The sequence below is a fragment of the Ahaetulla prasina genome, chromosome 6 (genome assembly GCF_028640845.1).
Source record: "Ahaetulla prasina isolate Xishuangbanna chromosome 6, ASM2864084v1, whole genome shotgun sequence".
Lineage (NCBI taxonomy): Eukaryota > Metazoa > Chordata > Lepidosauria > Squamata > Colubridae > Ahaetulla > Ahaetulla prasina.
The window spans coordinates 74,988,850-75,005,850 of NC_080544.1; the positions used below are offsets into that span (position 1 = coordinate 74,988,850).

The 17,001-nt window shown below is 35.2% G+C and overlaps 1 protein-coding gene across 1 annotated transcript in view; it reads right to left on the bottom strand.

The window, feature by feature from the left end:
- Positions 1-17,001, bottom strand: part of EPHA4 (EPH receptor A4) — a 182,043-nt gene that overhangs the window by 34,154 nt on the left and 130,888 nt on the right. Inside the window, exons 7-9 of the mRNA XM_058188074.1 lie at positions 7,813-7,871; positions 5,579-5,692; positions 4,679-4,864 (exon numbers count right to left, since the gene is read on the bottom strand). Coding sequence (XP_058044057.1) covers positions 4,679-4,864; positions 5,579-5,692; positions 7,813-7,871 — 359 coding nt within the window. The remainder of the gene's footprint in view (positions 1-4,678; positions 4,865-5,578; positions 5,693-7,812; positions 7,872-17,001) is intronic.

The following is a 17,001-nucleotide window of genomic DNA, read 5'->3' on the forward strand; positions in this document are numbered from 1 at the left end:
CGACAGAGTTCCAAGTTTTCTAAGCCTAGGATTTCAAGTCTGGTGGGATAAGGTATTTTGTTGTTTTCAGAGGAATGGAGAACTCTTCTTGTAAAATATTTCTGGACACGTTCAATTGTATTGATGTCAGAGATGTGGTGAGGGTTCCAAACAGGTGAGCTGTATTCTAGAATTGGTCTAGCAAATGTTTTATATGCTCTGGTTAGTAGTGTGGTGTTTTTGGAAAAGAAGCTACGCAAAATTAGGTTTACAACTCTTAGAGCTTTTTTTGCTATGTAGTTGCAGTGGGCTTTGGCACTTAGATCATTTGACATGAAAACTCCAAGGTCTTTAACGGGATGGGGGTCGTCTGTAAGGTAATGTCCATCTAGTATGTACTTAGTTTTGAGTTCTTTTTCCTATATGTAAGACTGAGCATTTGCTGGTTGAAATTTGGTGCTGCCAATTTTTAGACCAAGCGGTTAGATGGTCAAGGTCGTTTTGAATGATAGAAGTGTTGTCTGTGGTGTTAAATAGTTTGACATCGTCAGCAAAGAGAACACAATTACTTGAGATATGGTCACAAAGATCATTAATGTATAGTATAAAGAGTGTTGGTCCAAGGGCGCTGCCTTGAGGAACGCCACTCTTGACAGGAACAGGATTTGATAAAGCATTGCCAATTTTGACCACTTGTTGTCTGTTAGACAGAAAAGCAGATATCCATTTGTGGAGGGGTCCTGAGATGCCATAGGATGTTAGTTTTAGGAGAAGTTTATCGTGTACTACTGAGTCAAAAGCTTTGCAGAAGTCTATGTAGATTGCATCTATTGATTTGCCTTGATCTAGATTTGAAGTCCATATGTTTTTGCAGTGGAGAAGTTGTAAGTTACATGATAACTTTTTCCTGAAACCAAATTGTTTGTTGGAGAGTAGGTTGTTAGTTTCTAAGTGTGAGGTAATGGATTGGTTGATGATAGATTCCATGACTTTGCAGGTGACGCAGCAAAGGGAGATCGGTCTGTAGTTTTCGACTAAGCTGGGGTCTCCTTTTTTGAAGATGGGGATGACTGTGGCTAGTGACCAAAGTTTGGGAAGAGAACTGGTAGTGAAAGCTTTATCAAAGATAATACTTAGGGGTTCAGCTATATTAATGGAAAGTTTTTTTAAGAAATATGCACATAGTCCATCGGGTCCAATAGAAAGCGATGGTTTTAAGTTGTGAAGAGCTTTACCAACGTTGTCTTCTGTGAAATCTATATGAGTTAAATCATCATAGCCATTGCTGGTTCGTTTGTGGAATGTTATCGGAGTTAACAAAAACTAAGCCAAAAAAAATGTTGAAGAAGTTTGCTTTGACTGTTTCATCATTGCATTCTTTGTTGTTAGAATCTTTTAGTGGTGGGATGGATCTTGAGTCTTTAAGTTTATTGTTGACAAAATTATAAAAGGCACGATTGGAATTTGTGCGTAGAAGGTTCTCTTCTTGCTTGGTGTGGTAATTTGTGCATTCAGTTTTTATTTGGTTGCATATGTTTCTGTAGCGGTTTTTGAAATTTGTAACATAGCCTTTTTTGTTTCTTTTCAGAGGATTTTTTTGATTGAAGCTTTTTTATTGATATGGATAGTTTGTTTTTCTTGGACATGGTAGTCATTCGTGGTACATATAATTTAATGACTCTATTGATTTCAAATAGGAAGACTCTATAGTGGTCATCAGCGGTTATGCAGGTTGCAAACAGATTTTGCCAGTTCAGAAATGAAAGATCATTGTTTATAAGGTCGTAATTGGCTTTTTTGAAGTTGTAGTTGGGAGTTCTGTTGTTATGATGATTTAAGTATGGACGTATATTGAGACGAAAATCAATCATGCAGGGGTCACTGTTTGAAAAAGGTTCTTTAATTTGTAGTCCATATATTGAGTTTGGATTGTTGCAGAAGATGAGGTCAAGGCAGTTGTTGAGTCTTGTATTGTTAGTTACAAGTTGTTCAAGACCTAGGTTTGTAACAGCGTTGTATAGTGTAGTATGGATTGGGTCAGTTGAACATTCATTAGTTGTCCAGTTAATGAGAGGAAGATTTAGGTCACCCAGGAAGATGAGAGGTTATGGGCAAGAGGTAGCCCATAGAGCAATGGAGAAATGGAGCCTGGTCTGCAGGCTTATGGTAAATATGGAACACTAGGTATAGCCAGAAGTTCTAGCTATACCATTTTGTTTTATAGGGTAGGAGGTGGGAAAGGGAAGAGAATTATGTTAAACTCAATACAAAAGTTATTGTTTATTTCCACTATAAACCAGGAAAATTGTTGATTGGCAGAATACTACTAAAATTCAGCAGCATGTTTCTTGGAGTCAACTCCCAATCCGAGAGAAGAAGTTTGAAATTGAAATTTAAAATTTCAATTTACCACTAATGATGCATCTATACTATCTTGTTCCTTCTCCTATCATTTAATTCCCACAAACATCAAAGACATTCAACAATCTATATATTATGTTATAATTTCAGGATTCATAAATGCACTATATATCAACCAACTCCTAATAATTCTATAGAGAAAATTGATATGAGTCTGTTTACTAAAACCTGGATATGTTTATAAAGGCTTACGCACTAAGAAACCAGGCTTCAAAATTCACTTGTTTTGGCCTACAACCTTCTGTTAGAAATTTTAAATCATTTTAATGCAGTGACAAGTATATTATGCAAATACTATCTAGTCATTTATAACTGTTACAGCTGTAACAGCTTGGAGGTTAAAAGCCTCAGTGGGGTTTCAGTATAAAGATTCCCCTGTTGATTGCCTGGTTTATTAAGGTGATATAAAAATCACTACAGCAAACATGCTGTGGACCAAGCAGAAATGTCTTCTTTAATGAAAAATAATTATTTAAAATTATTTAAATTGTTTATATCTTAATTGAAAATACTGTAGAAACTAAGAATCTGTTTCTCACAAACACCAGGAATTTGCTATGAAGAAATTTAAGAACTTATTCAAAATGCTGAAACTGTAAGCAATCTATCACTATATGTTTTTAAGTACATTTGAAACGTTTGAAGTAGGCAGACTTTATACAGAAGAATCAGCAAAGATATAAAGTAAAGATGATTTCAAAGACAATATCTTCAAAAATGTACTTACATATCTTGCTTAGAAAGCATAAATATTACAGCCTTAGAATCAGAAAATAAAAAGGGACCATTTTGGTCACGTACTTCCTGCTGAAGTCCAATCTAAAGAAAATTTCCAAAATTATAATTTTGGGGGCAGTCTAATACTCAATGTTGGAGGAATTTTAGAGTTTTGAAATCTTTCTCTTCATCATTATTGTTTACAGAATTATATTGATTTGCTGATGGAACTTTCTGCCTTTAAAACGTATCGGAAGGAGAAGAGAAGGTGATTCCATTGGCTGAATAGGAAATCCTGAGTTAAATTCAGAATTTACCTTGGTAACAGCAAGGAAACAACAACAAAAATTCTTCTTTAAGCTGTAGGCACATTTTTAATTGTTTTCCTTCCACTGATAATATACCATGCCACATCCAATCTATTTCTGACTAATCACCTAATTCTCAAGATTGGTTCTTGAGGGGATAAGATACTTAGAGATGACTACATTGTTTGTATTTCTCTATTTTCATTTTTTTTGTTGTTGAAATAAATTTAATTCAGTTGTGATCTTCACAATACTTTTATTTATTTATTTTAGCTTCATAGCCTATTTTAGCCTATGAAGGCAAGCTTCATAGATGCACTTTAATTCTGGCCCGAAAATTAGGATCGTAGGTTTGTACCTCATTTTTCCTGAGACCAGACTTCATTGATAAACTGAATGTTAACTGCCTTAAAAGCAAGAAATCAAGTGTTGTCTAATATGGGAAAAATGCATAAATGAAAGAAATCATCAAATGCATACATAATATGTCTCATGTTAAGGGAAAAGATTATTTTGTTTTGAGAAGTTTTTTGTCTTCACAGCAGAGTCTAAAATCTTTTTGAAAGTTTTCAACATTGCACTATGCTTCAACTTTTATTAAACACAAATACATACATACATATATACATACATACATACATACATTATTACTTTACTTTATTGTTATTGCACCTCGTACAATGAAATTAAATGCCATCTTCAGTGAAAAATAAAACACAAACACACATCCTTCACATTCTATCCAATTGAATTGAAAATCCCCGATATTGCATTAATATTGCACGATAGATGATACATATATACATACATACACATACAGAGAGGGGGAGAGATTATTTTCCTTCCTTCAGTACTACCAATTATGAGGAATATCACTTCCTCATAATTTTTAAAAATAATGGTTAATCGTTCACAATTTCTAAATCAAACAATCCTTCTACCATTTTACTCCTGTTCTTTTAAAAGTTGTGGTATTATGTTCCTTGTTAAATTATGCATAAGTTGCTTCAAGATAAGGTATCAGCTGCAATGATAAAACCATTTACTGCTGACAAGAAGATTAATGACTAGTCCTGCACTGATTTCGTATTATTAGCACTCAGTGGATCTATTCCATCTGTCATTTTACAGAAGGAAATGGGAGGGGGAGGGGGAAGGAACCTCTGCACTGATTTTATTTCATAGCAACTTTCAGTTTGCCCTGCTTAAGACATGGCTTAATTCATATTAGTGACAGATGATGGCCAACATACATTTAGTGACTACTCCTTCCAAGTGGATAATGTTGGGGTGATCAAATTGTCCCATTATGCTGGCCTCACTCAAAAAGTCCCTCCTTTGTTTGTCTGTGTAGCCAGCTTTCAGAGTTTTGATAGCCACACAGATCTCTCTCTTCCCTGGAACCTTGAGACGGCCACTGCAAACTTCACCAAATTCACCTGCAGAAAAAGAAGCACAATCAAAAGGAATCTGCCGAGACATATCCATTTTTTTAATGCAATTAAGACCTGACTACATTCCTTCCATTATGCACAGAGAAGCTTTTGTCTGGCTTAGGCTGCATGCAGTCCCAAAGTCCCTTTGCACTTCCAATTGTGCAGTTCCTGTAGATTTTACTTAGCATCATTTAAAAACATGGAGTACCATAAAAAATGGAAAATTTAATATCCAGTTGTATTTTTGACCTAGAACTACATATATTTACATCACTGTTATGTTTATTGCATTCTTTTTTCCTCCCCAAAAATTAAGAGCAATCTGTGGGCACACAAAGATTCTTCACCAAATGAGGATAATGTATAGTTTGGTTTATGGTATACCAACTTCGCTTTGATTTATTCTATTATTTGCTCATTTTCTTTATTTGGAAAAAAAATACTATAGAAGTTATATTCTATAATTTGTAAAAACAGAAATATGATGAACTTGTTCTAGTCATCTAAATTCATGTGTCAAAAACTTAAAAACTGGGTCTCCTCACAGACACTGTAAACTATTTTATTCAAATGTTTTTGAAAATTGCCTGAAGACTGACAATATAAAGATGGAACAGAATGTTTAAATTAAATAAAATAAAATAAACCAACAATTCAACACCCTAGTAAGTCTTCCACCATTATAAATTCAGTGCTAATATGATGTCTTGAGCTTACCGACACCTATGACTTTTTCAATCTTTATGCATGAGGCATCAATTTCTTTGGCAAATTCCCGCACAGCTTGATTGGGATCCTCATAGGTAAAGGGATCTACATAGGTTCTGACACCTAGAATGCAAATATGATTTTCTGAAAACTTAAGAATTATTATACAAGATAGATATATAGATAGGGAAGGAACATTGCTGCATGTCCACAGAGGATTATAAAAACTATGTAAAGAAAATATGCTCAAAAAACCTCATGAATACATTACACAGATAGATGGAATATATTAAAGTCAGATCCTATAACAAAGACTATACATTTGTGGGAGATGGCAAAATGTTTTCCTGAGTTCCAACAATAACTTTGAGTTTTCAGTAGCTAACATCAAGATTAGCAATGAATATGCACATCCTTAAATTTTCTGATTCTTCTGCCCATGTGGAAAGGACTCCAATGGGATTTAAAGAAAAGAATAATTCCTATAAGTTCTACATCTTAGAAATAATTTCATCTATTGATCATTTAAAAATCATATACCGTATATACTCGAGTATAAGCCGAGTTTTTCAGCACGTTTTTTGTGCTGAAAAACATCCCCTCGGCTTATACTCGAGTATATACGGCTTATACTCGAGGTTTTTTTTTTCACATTATACGGATGGTGCAAACTTGGCGGGCTTTTGCATTAGCGGGAAGCCCTGCCGGTGCAGTGAGAGGGCGGGCGGGGAGCCGCCAGCCTTCTCGGCTGAGGAGGAGGTTCCCCTGACCGGTAGCTGCCTCATTTCCCTCCCTCGGCTTATACTCGAGTCCCCAGTTTACCCCAGTTTTTTGGGGTAAAATTGGGGACCTCGGCTTATACTCGGATCGGCTTATATTCAAGTATATACGGTATATAAAAAGAAAAATTTTGCAGTAGCATGGGAAAAATAAAAGGTGAAGGATGACTTTCTATGTTCAAATACTATGCTAAATCATATTTGCTTAATTATATTTTGACAATCTTAAATGTCCTGAATTAACCTAATTCACTAGGCCATTAATAATAATAATAATAATAATAATAATAATAATAATAATAATAATAATAATAATAATAATAATAATAATAATAATAATAATTTAATTTGTATACCGCCCTTCTCCCGAAGGACTCAGGGCGGTTAACAGCCAAATAAAACAACAATCAAGACACGTACTATACAAATTAAAAGCAATAGCTAAAAAACTTATTTAAATTTGGCCCAACTATTAAAATACATTTCAAAACCCTAAAACACTAATAAAAATTAAAAGCCCATAAAATCAGCTAAAATTTTAAAATTTTAGGCCAGTCCTGTGCAAGAAAATAAATATGTCTTAAGTTCGCAGAGAAAGGTCCGGAGGTCCGGAAGCTGTCGAAGTCCTAGGGGAAGTTTGTTCCATAGGGTGGGAGCCCCCACAGAGAAGGCCTTTCCCCTGGGGGCCGTCAGCCGGCATTGCTTGGCCGATGGCACCCTAAGGAGTCCCTCTCTGTGAGAGCGCACGGGTCGGTGGGAGGCACACGGTGGCAGTAGGCAGTCCCATAAGTAACCCGGTCCTAAGCCATGGAGCGCTTTAAAGGTGGTAACCAACACCTTTAAATCATGATATAATATTTTTAATAGCTTGGGGTAAACAGTATGTTACAAAACAAGCCACATTATATCTGAAGGATGCAATGTGTAATTCCAGTTTATATATTCCAAGATTCAATTTTTTCTCAAATGAAATAGCAAGACTTATATACCACTTCACAGTGCTGTACAGCCCTCTCTAAGTGGTTTACGGAGTCAGCATATTGTCTCCAACAATTTGGGTCTTCATTTTACCGACCTCAGAAGGATGGAAGGCTGAGTCAACCTTGAGCCTGGTGAGATTTGAACTGCCACATTGCAGGCAGCCTGCAGGCAGCAGAAGTAGTCTGCAGTACTGCATTATAACCACTGCGCCACTGCAGCTCTTATACTTTACTTCTTTTAAGTATCATCTGAATACTATGTAACAGGGTGCAACTTTGATAGAGATCTGCATGCATGTACATTTTCTGCAGCAATTATAAGGTTACCCGTAATAGAAATACAAATACACAGTTTGAGTGAAAAAAGCTCCAAGTAAGGAAAACCAAGCAATAGAACTTGCAAAAAAAAGGTTTTTTTTGCTCCATATAGACTAACTTTAAGAATGCATGCAACAGAAGAAAATCAATCACTACTAATTTTTACCTTGATTTAAATGTTTCTCTTCATCTGCTTCTTGCTTAGCTTTACTGTATTTACTCCTTCTGTAGAAATGGGAGGGAAAGCATTAGAGATTAAAAGAATTATCTGATTAGAGAAATATCATGCAGAGAGATTTCTGAATTCCTGGGTCATTTTACAGTATATGCCAAAATTTATTCTGTCAATTATCACAGGTTTGGGATAATTTAAGGCCTACCTAAAGTAGACATTGCTATATAGTTTGCATTGTACTATTATTATCTACATCTATAGATACATATAATCAATGGATATTTGGAGAAAATGTTTTGCACCAGTACTTTGCTATAAAACAATATACTTCTGTGATCAGACTCATTTGTTTTGATTTCTGCTAATCAAAGAGTATGGTGGTACATCACACCTGCGAGCTGCATTTGTTGCCAGCTGGCTTATAAATATTATTCAAGGTGCTAATTATCACATATAAAATCCTTTGTGGCATAGTGCCTAGTTACTTAAGAACTGCTTATCTCCATATTCTACACATCCAACAAGCTATGGCAGACTGGACGCAGTTCAGGTCCTCTCAATTAAACAATGTCAAGTGTGCCTTTTTTGTTGCAACACTTGCCCTCTGTAATAGTACTGCTCCATAAGATGTTGGAAAACTGCTTATTCTCCCACACCATGAAATAGGATGGTGGTGACCCTTCTAATATTTGGTTTTGCTTGGCATACTTTTTAAGACAAATGAGCGGCGTGGTGGCCTGGTGGTGAAGATCCTCGCCTTCCACTTGGAAGGTTGAGAGTTCAATCCTAGGTAGCGGCAGATGTTTCCTAGGGTGCAAAGAAAAAATATCTGCTGCAAACTCTGCATGGAGTCAGGAAGGGCATCCGGACAGTAAATGCTCAGTTCCATCCAGTCATCCCCAATTCTACCCTGAATTAAGGATTATAGGGTCATAAAAGAAAGGGTTTGGGGTTTTTTACTTTTTAAGAGAAATCTTTGTTCTTTTACTTTATTATTCTGGCTTTTATCTATGTAATGTATCCAGAGTCACTGAGGGAAGCAGGATTTCCTAGCATTTTTTTTAAAAAAATTGTAAATAAGTATAGGGAAAGGCTGGAATTAATTATTACAGCCATAAAATTTGCAAATAGAAAAGCTGTTTTTGGCTGATATTTGGACAGTGTTTCAATGGCAACTACTAACATGTACTTGATTAAGCTTTTTATACTTTGCATAATGAAGCCTCAAGACTATTCATATTATTGTAATATGTGGTGTATCTTTAATCTTCAACTAAGATTAAACAATAAACAAAAACAGCAAAGACATAGAAATGTAACAGAATGTTTAAGGAAGGGATTTTCACACAGTTAGAAAGAAATAACCATGTGACCCTAACATACATCTCCATAAATTCCTAGGATCTCAGGATTCAATTCAGGAAATGTTCTTTAAATACAAGTCTCATTAGATATAATTCAAAACATTCTTATTCTGACATCATGGTGTTTTAGTCTTTTTCTTCTTTTTGCTCTTCTGGGAGCTATTAATATTTTCCCGCATCAGGGCATCCATAGTTATCCTAAGTAATAGTTTAGAATATACTGGATAAATCTGCAGACAACAATGAAAGTAACAATCACTTGTAGCCAATTATGATATTCTTTCAAAAGTGTTAAGCCAGCTAGTCAGCCATGGGACCTTGGAATTCCAGGACTTGCAATCTTCACACATTTCAAAGATATCAAAATGGATGAAGTTGATTAAACTACCGTATTTTAATTATAACTAAACAGATATTTTCAAAATAAAATACTAAAAAGATGCCACAGGAAGACACAAAGTAATACCAAATTTGACGTCTCTAAAAGTGACATTAACAAAAATCATTCATTAGGCTCTGAGGCTTTGGACTCCTGCATCATAACCATGCCAAATGTTCACCAGTACATGACATATTAAATATTATATCAACATTTCAGTCAGAATATTGACACAAACACATAGATTTCGGTTCAAATATGGGTGAGAAAAGTTTACCATGCAAACATATATAGCTTTATTATATATTTAATCATAGTAAACAAGCTGCTGACCCTATAATGATTGGAATAAATGTTTTTTATGCATTTATGAATGATACATTGTTCAGAGGAAATAAACCTCAAATACTTTTTATCTTCAATTAACAAGAACATCTAAAAAAACAAAACTCTAAAGAAGGGGGCAGGTAAAAGAAGGCAGGGACTACTTTTCAGTCTGTTAATTAAACCCTATTAAGGTCTAATAGAGGCTTCCTAACCCACTCTTTACTTAAATTCTATCTTTATCACCTGTTGAGCTTTTACCCAGAATTGGAGATTACTGGAGCTTTTTGTTTTGAAAAGATTCTTTCTTCTTTCTTTCTTTCTTTCTTTCTTTCTTTCTTTCTTTCTTTCTTTCTTTCTCCCTCCCTTTTACTTGTTTAATCATCAGGAGGGTCTGGAAAATGCTTAGGATGCCTGAGGAATGCTGGACACAAACTGACATTGGTAGACAGCTTACCTGAATGACAGCAAAGGAGGCTTTTGTCATATTCAGTTCTATAATTATAGGGATTTGGGTGACAGTGGTTAAATGGAAGGCGGGGTTCAGGAAGGGAATACAAGCACTGTGAAAAAACCCTAGGGGTCAGAGATCCAGGCAAGTCTACAGGTGGGATTTAGAGATAAAGAAAAGGTGGGTCTTAAAGCTGGCAGGCACAATACAGCACATGACAAAAAGTAAGTGCCAAGGGTATTAGCAGGTATTGTAGAGAAGCAGCATGTGATCCACATTCTTCTTTCCTAGTCAATGCATCAGTTTGCAATGTCAGCATTCACAAAGCAAATTGGAAACACAAAGACCAACAAAAAACTTTAAAAAGCTTGGATACTCTTGAATTAGAAGAGTGTGACCATACAGGTTTCCCCAAATTATCACTACAAGGCAACGGAACTCTTAGTTACTGAATCCTAAATTATTTAATTTAGTAATTATAATAAACAGCCTTCAGCAATACATCACTTAATAAGATAAAATAAAACACATGAAACTATTCCATTTCTTTTTTTAAAGCAAAACAATGAAAACCTCTTACTGAGCAGTCTTCCATTTCTTTTCTTTTAACCAGCTACCTTTTATTTACTTACTGAATAAGTAAACAATACTTATAAGTATTGTTCACTGAATAAGTGACAATACTTATATTGTCCCTGCCCTTCCAGGGACAATATAATACTGGTATAAGCCTTGGAATATAATATAAACATATAATAAAACCCCCAAACATATTACAAACCAAAAAATAGTGCAAACAAAAAACCTTATATCTAAATAAAATCAAATACAGAAGACAATCAATACAATTGATTCTGAAATTAACGAAACATAAATAAAATGCATGGTTTGAAATAGTTTGCTTTGGTGGAAACTGTTGACATCTTCTATTGTTTCTACTGAATCGCCATATATCATACCCTTTGACAAACAGCTAGTTCATTTTTCCTGCATAATATGTGACATTAGCACTGGTATCATGTCAGAAATGCAAAGCTTTACTGAAGAAACCTTGTAAGAGTGGGTACCTTTACATAAAAACACAACAGCTTTGCTCCATCAGATCAATGATGCATTTGAGAGAGCTAAATAAACAAAGAAGGTGATAGCCCACTGTGGATTCCCAGATGCTGGAAATTAAAGCATGATATCCAGTATTCAGGCAATATATGTATTCAGGCATTGATGGTTTTAATCCTATTATTTTCTAAAATCTCATTTTACAAATACCTAAATTTAAGGTCAGCACAATTTATTGTGGAAATAAATTCTATAATTTAAGTACAATAATTTAAGTGTGAATCTATTATACACAATTTTTCAAACCTACATGACATAGAGGTCCAGAATGTGCAAATATGAAGTAGGTAAACATTGATTACATCAGTGGTAAAATTCATTTTTTTTAACTACCGGTTCTGTGGGCTTGGCTGGGTGGGCATGGTGTGCCTTGGTGGGTGTGGCTTGGTGGGTGTGGCAGGGGAAGGATACTGCAAAATCTCCATTCCCACCCCACTCCTGGGGGAAGGATATTGCAAAATCTCCATTCCCACCCCACTCTGGGGCCAGCCAGAGGTGGTATTTGTCGGTTCTCCGAACTACTCAAAATTTCTGCTACCGGTTTTCCGAACTGCTCAAAATTTCCACTACCAGTTTTCCAAAACCTGTCAGTACCTGCTGCATTTCAGCCACAGATTACATACAGCAATCATCATCATCAACAACAACAATAACCTGTTTGTATAACACATAAGTATAATATAATTATAAACTAGTTCAACGACTAGCCTTGTGGTGCAACCAAAACAATCTGGAACTGAACACACTCAAAACCGTAGAAATGGTGGTAGACTTTAGGAAAAACCCTTCCATACTTCCACCTCTCACAATACTTGACAACACAGTATCAACAGTAGAAACCTTCAAATTTCTGGGTTCTATCATATCGCAAGATCTCAAATGGACAGCTAACATCAAAAACATCATTAAAAAAGGACAACAAAGAATGTTCTTTCTGCGCCAACTCAGTAAGCTCAAACTGCCCAAGGAGCTGCTGATCCAATTCTACAGAGGAATTATTGAGTCTGTCATTTGCACCTCTATAACTGTCTGGTTCGGTTCTGCAACCCAACAAGAAAAACACAGACTTCAGAGGATAATTAGAACTGCAGAAAAAATAATTGCTACCAACCTGCCTTCCATTGAGGACCTGTATACTGCACGAATCAAGAAGAGGGCCGTGAAAATATTTGCAGATCCCTCGCATCCTGGACATAAACTGTTTCAACTCCTACCCTCAAAACGACGCTATAGAGCACTGCACACCAGAACAACTAGACACAAGAACAGTTTTTTCCCGAAGGCCATCACTCTGCTAAACAAATAATTCCCTCAACACTGTCAGACTATTTACTGAATCTGCACTACTATTAATCGTTTCATAGTTCCCATCACCAATCTCTTTCCACTTATGACTGTATGACTATAACTTGTTGCTGGCAATCCTTATGATTTATATTGATATATTGATCATCAATTGTGTTGTAAATGTTGTACCTTGATGAATGTATCTTTTCTTTTATGTACACTGAGAGCATATGCACCAAGACAAATTCCTTGTGTGTCCAATCACACTTGGCCAATAAAAATTCTATTCTATTCTATTCTATTCTATTCTATTCTATTCTATTCTATTCTATTCTATTCTATTCTATTCTATTCTATATATAAAGTAACAAATAAGTAAGCTATTTATAAACTCTGAATACTTCATGTTTCAAAAGAGTTGACTTCTAGGTAATTTCTTCCTCCTGCAAATTATCAACACTTTCAAATATGGTATCACTGACAACCTATTAGGTGATGAATTCCATATGGCTAGCATATACAGAACCATATGGATCAAATCAAGCACATTTTGTGTCCAGAGTTGTCTACTGATGTCTTTGGAAAGCCATGAGCAGCACAAAAGTGTATCAACACACTTCAGTTCCTGGAACTTACAGACATGTTGTATTTGATAACTATCATGATCAATACTCATAAGTTCAGTTAAAAAAATGTTTTCTCTCACATTGTGTGTATTTATGCATGTAAGAAGACTGTAAGCAATTTAGCTTACAAGTACATTTGTATTAAAGCAACAAGAGAGTATAATGTATTAAATTTAGCTTCAGGAAATAATTGTTTTTGCTTCAACACAAAATGTGAAAGTCTTATGTAGAAACTCATTTGTCTTTAATAGTTTTTAACAGTGCTCGGCACAACTTTAAACATCTGTTACATACCATGATATTTGTGTTTCAGTTTCAGAGCCACATACGTCAATTTAATAGCCATTTGCATCTTGTATAATAAACTCACAAGCAGTTGGGCCAAGCATCCAAGCTTTTTATAAACCACTTATTTGTTTTTGTCAAATAAGGCAAAAAGTATACGTATCAAATCAGTTATCTGGTTTCAGCTTTATGCTGATATCAAAGAGAATCAATAGGAGGGCAAAGGGCTGACATTTCATTTTCTAAGAAGTGATCCAGTAAAGTCCAATTACTAGAGTATGTTTATCTGACTTCAGAGGTGGTAATTTAAATAAAATAAAAATGAAGAAGTGGGATAGGAATTATCTTAGAGAAACTCAACAGGGACAATTCTCTAAGGTGCTGACTTGTAATTAGAAATCCAAAGCATCTAAGTTTCAATCCTGTCTTAAATAATAAGGCAATCAATAAAAGCAAGGGAGAATTCAAGTCACCAGGCTCAGCAATACTGTTTTCTGTTGGAATAGCTTTTAATAAAGCTATCTCTCTGTGATGTATTTTCATAAATTATTTTTCTCTTATCAGCATGGAAGCTGGGGAAACAGCTAAACGCCTACTGAAATCTATTACAGTGATGACTAGTTCTCAGTTTTTATAACTGCATGGATTATATAACTGCTTTTGTTTTTTTTAAAAAAAAACGAATAGGAAGTATATAAGAATACATTATAAAGTATATGATCTTATTCACATAATCATGGAATATATCATCCAGTTTGGCTTCTTATTTTCAACTGAGTTTATAAGAAGACTAGAAGCAAATTATGACACTAAAAAGGGTTTTTAGTATCTTAGTGTTCCAATAGAAAATATTCAGAAATAAAGCTTGAGTCACAGAGCATATGGACCAGGAAATGCTATGTTAACTAGATCTGGATATTGACCTTTCTCAATACAGTATGAATAATATAGCCTTCTGTTTTATTTACTAACTCTGGGGCAACATTTTTTCCTTCCCAAGAAAAGAGATAACTGGTGCCAAGCACTAAAACTTAAAATTTGTCATCTTGAGCCAGAGTACTTTTATGGTCATTAGAATTGTAATACAATCCTAGGAATCCTTCAATAGCAAGGAGTCAAACATTCAATCTAGGAAAGTATTATATATGCATACTCTATTACTATTATTATTTTGAAGGATGGGGGAAGTGATGGATTTATCAATCCTTTTCATTGAAATGAAATAGGACATCTGTTGGAATTAATATCCTCTAATGAACAATGGAACATATGGGGCAGTGGAACAAGCTGCTATTGGAAATTACTTCTGCAGTATAGCATAGTAATCTTTAGGGGTATGCAAAATGTTTTGAATTTGGACCATTTCAAATTTAAAACAATTCATCTTGACTTCAAAATGTCCTACTTCAAAGAGAAACAGCTGTTTCAAGTGTGAAATAGGCTGTTTCCCTTAGAAGTGTTCTGAATTTGAAACATAATGTTTTACTTTCCTGAACATAGATGTTTCCTTCTTGAAACATTTTCACAATGGTTCAGAGCAGCCTATTCTGCATTGGAAAATAGTAGTTTTGCACTCGTAGCAGGGTGTTTCCAATTTAAACCAGAATGAATTTCAAGCACTCTGCACACCTCCAATTTTTATTTCTACAGTTTATGCATCATATATCACAGTTCTAAAACCTCAATTTTTTTTTTCTGTTCAGTGGACTACTGGGAAAAGGGCAGGAAAATCTTGCCAGAGGTAGAATAGCTTCGTAAGCACTTTTAAAACAAGGGCAAGAGCCACATAAAATTCAATAATAGGCTATCCAACCTTGTTTTAATCCTATCTAAATTCATATTTGATATCCATACATTAAATAACATAATATCAGCAGATTGGCACCAGGCTGTGAATTATTTGAAGTACCTTTACATTTTATTGGATTTTTTTAATATTTATGATTAATTTTTGCATGGATTCTTACAAACTACCAAATAATAGATTCACACATTTCTGTTCAGCCATGGAATGGGAAAAAAAGGAAGAAAAAAATAAAATCTGGTAATTTGAGAAATCACTTTGAGTATAATCTGAATAAAATGATATATACAGTAGATTGTCTAAATGATTCATTCTAATTCCTTGGTGCTAAAAGAATAAATGGTATACATTTCCTTATTAATATAACATACTATATTATTACTATTACAGTACTTGCCTTCATTTGGGAAGACAAGTGCAGAAAAAGAAACATATAATCAAATATATTCCCCGTATTTCCCTATAAAACAATTATCAATAATTATTTTTAAAAAATAATTTTAAAAAGAAAACCATGGAAGTTAGAATCAGCCATTGTTTGCCCCATTGTTTACAATCTTAAAAATTGTGAGATTCCCTCACTTTAGTAGATGTTCAATAGTATTAAAGAATCACATAAGGCTATATAGGTGTTTTTTTTTCCTTTTAGTATCAGGATTTCATTTTCTTGGAACTAAGATGAATGGGTTAAATGCTGGCAGTGGAGACTCTAAAGCAGTGATGGCTAACCTTTTCCAGACCGAGTGCCCAAAGCGTGAGCGAGCCCAAGCTCCCAAAATGTAATGTGCCCGCACCCCCTGCATGTGCCCCGCATGCACCCTACCCCTGCATAACCCTGCCCCCACGCATGTGCATGCACACACCATCCTTGCAGATGCCCCCCTCCCGTGCATGCACAGCAGAGACCCAAAGACCAGCTGGCTGGTGGGAGATGCATGTGCGGCAAAGCTGAACTGAGGAAACGGATTGTGTGCCATCAGAGAGGGCGCTGCGTGCCACCTCTGGCACAAGTGCCATAGGTTCACCATCACATCTTTAAAGCAACAGAAGCACTTTTTTTGTATACATCCAACTTTATTCTTTAAAAAACATAGAAAATTGACTGTGGTCCATCAAGTCTTCCCTTTGAGTTTTGGGGTTTTTTTTAATTTATGTGTTTATTTTTATTTTACTTTTTATTAATTAATCTTTGTTCTTCTACCTGTCTTCTTACTGCTTCCCTACCTCATTCTCTAACTTGCCTCCAGCCAGATTGCCTGGTAAGAAACAGATACATCTTTCCGGAGGTGGTTTTCTACTTTCCTCATCATTCTATTAACTTTCTTCTGTGCCATTTTTTTTGAAATTGTACTCCACATTTAGAGAAGACTTTGCCCCCAAAGTCCACTGCGTAACCCTGTTCTTTCTGTATCTATCTTTCTCTGTCCCTACAAATTTTCCATCAGTAGTTGAAACTAAACCAAGAGAATGATGAGGTCTTTCTTATTGCAAAAGAAAAAGAAACTACTTGTCTGCCAGCCCTAAACCCCTTTCACTTACTG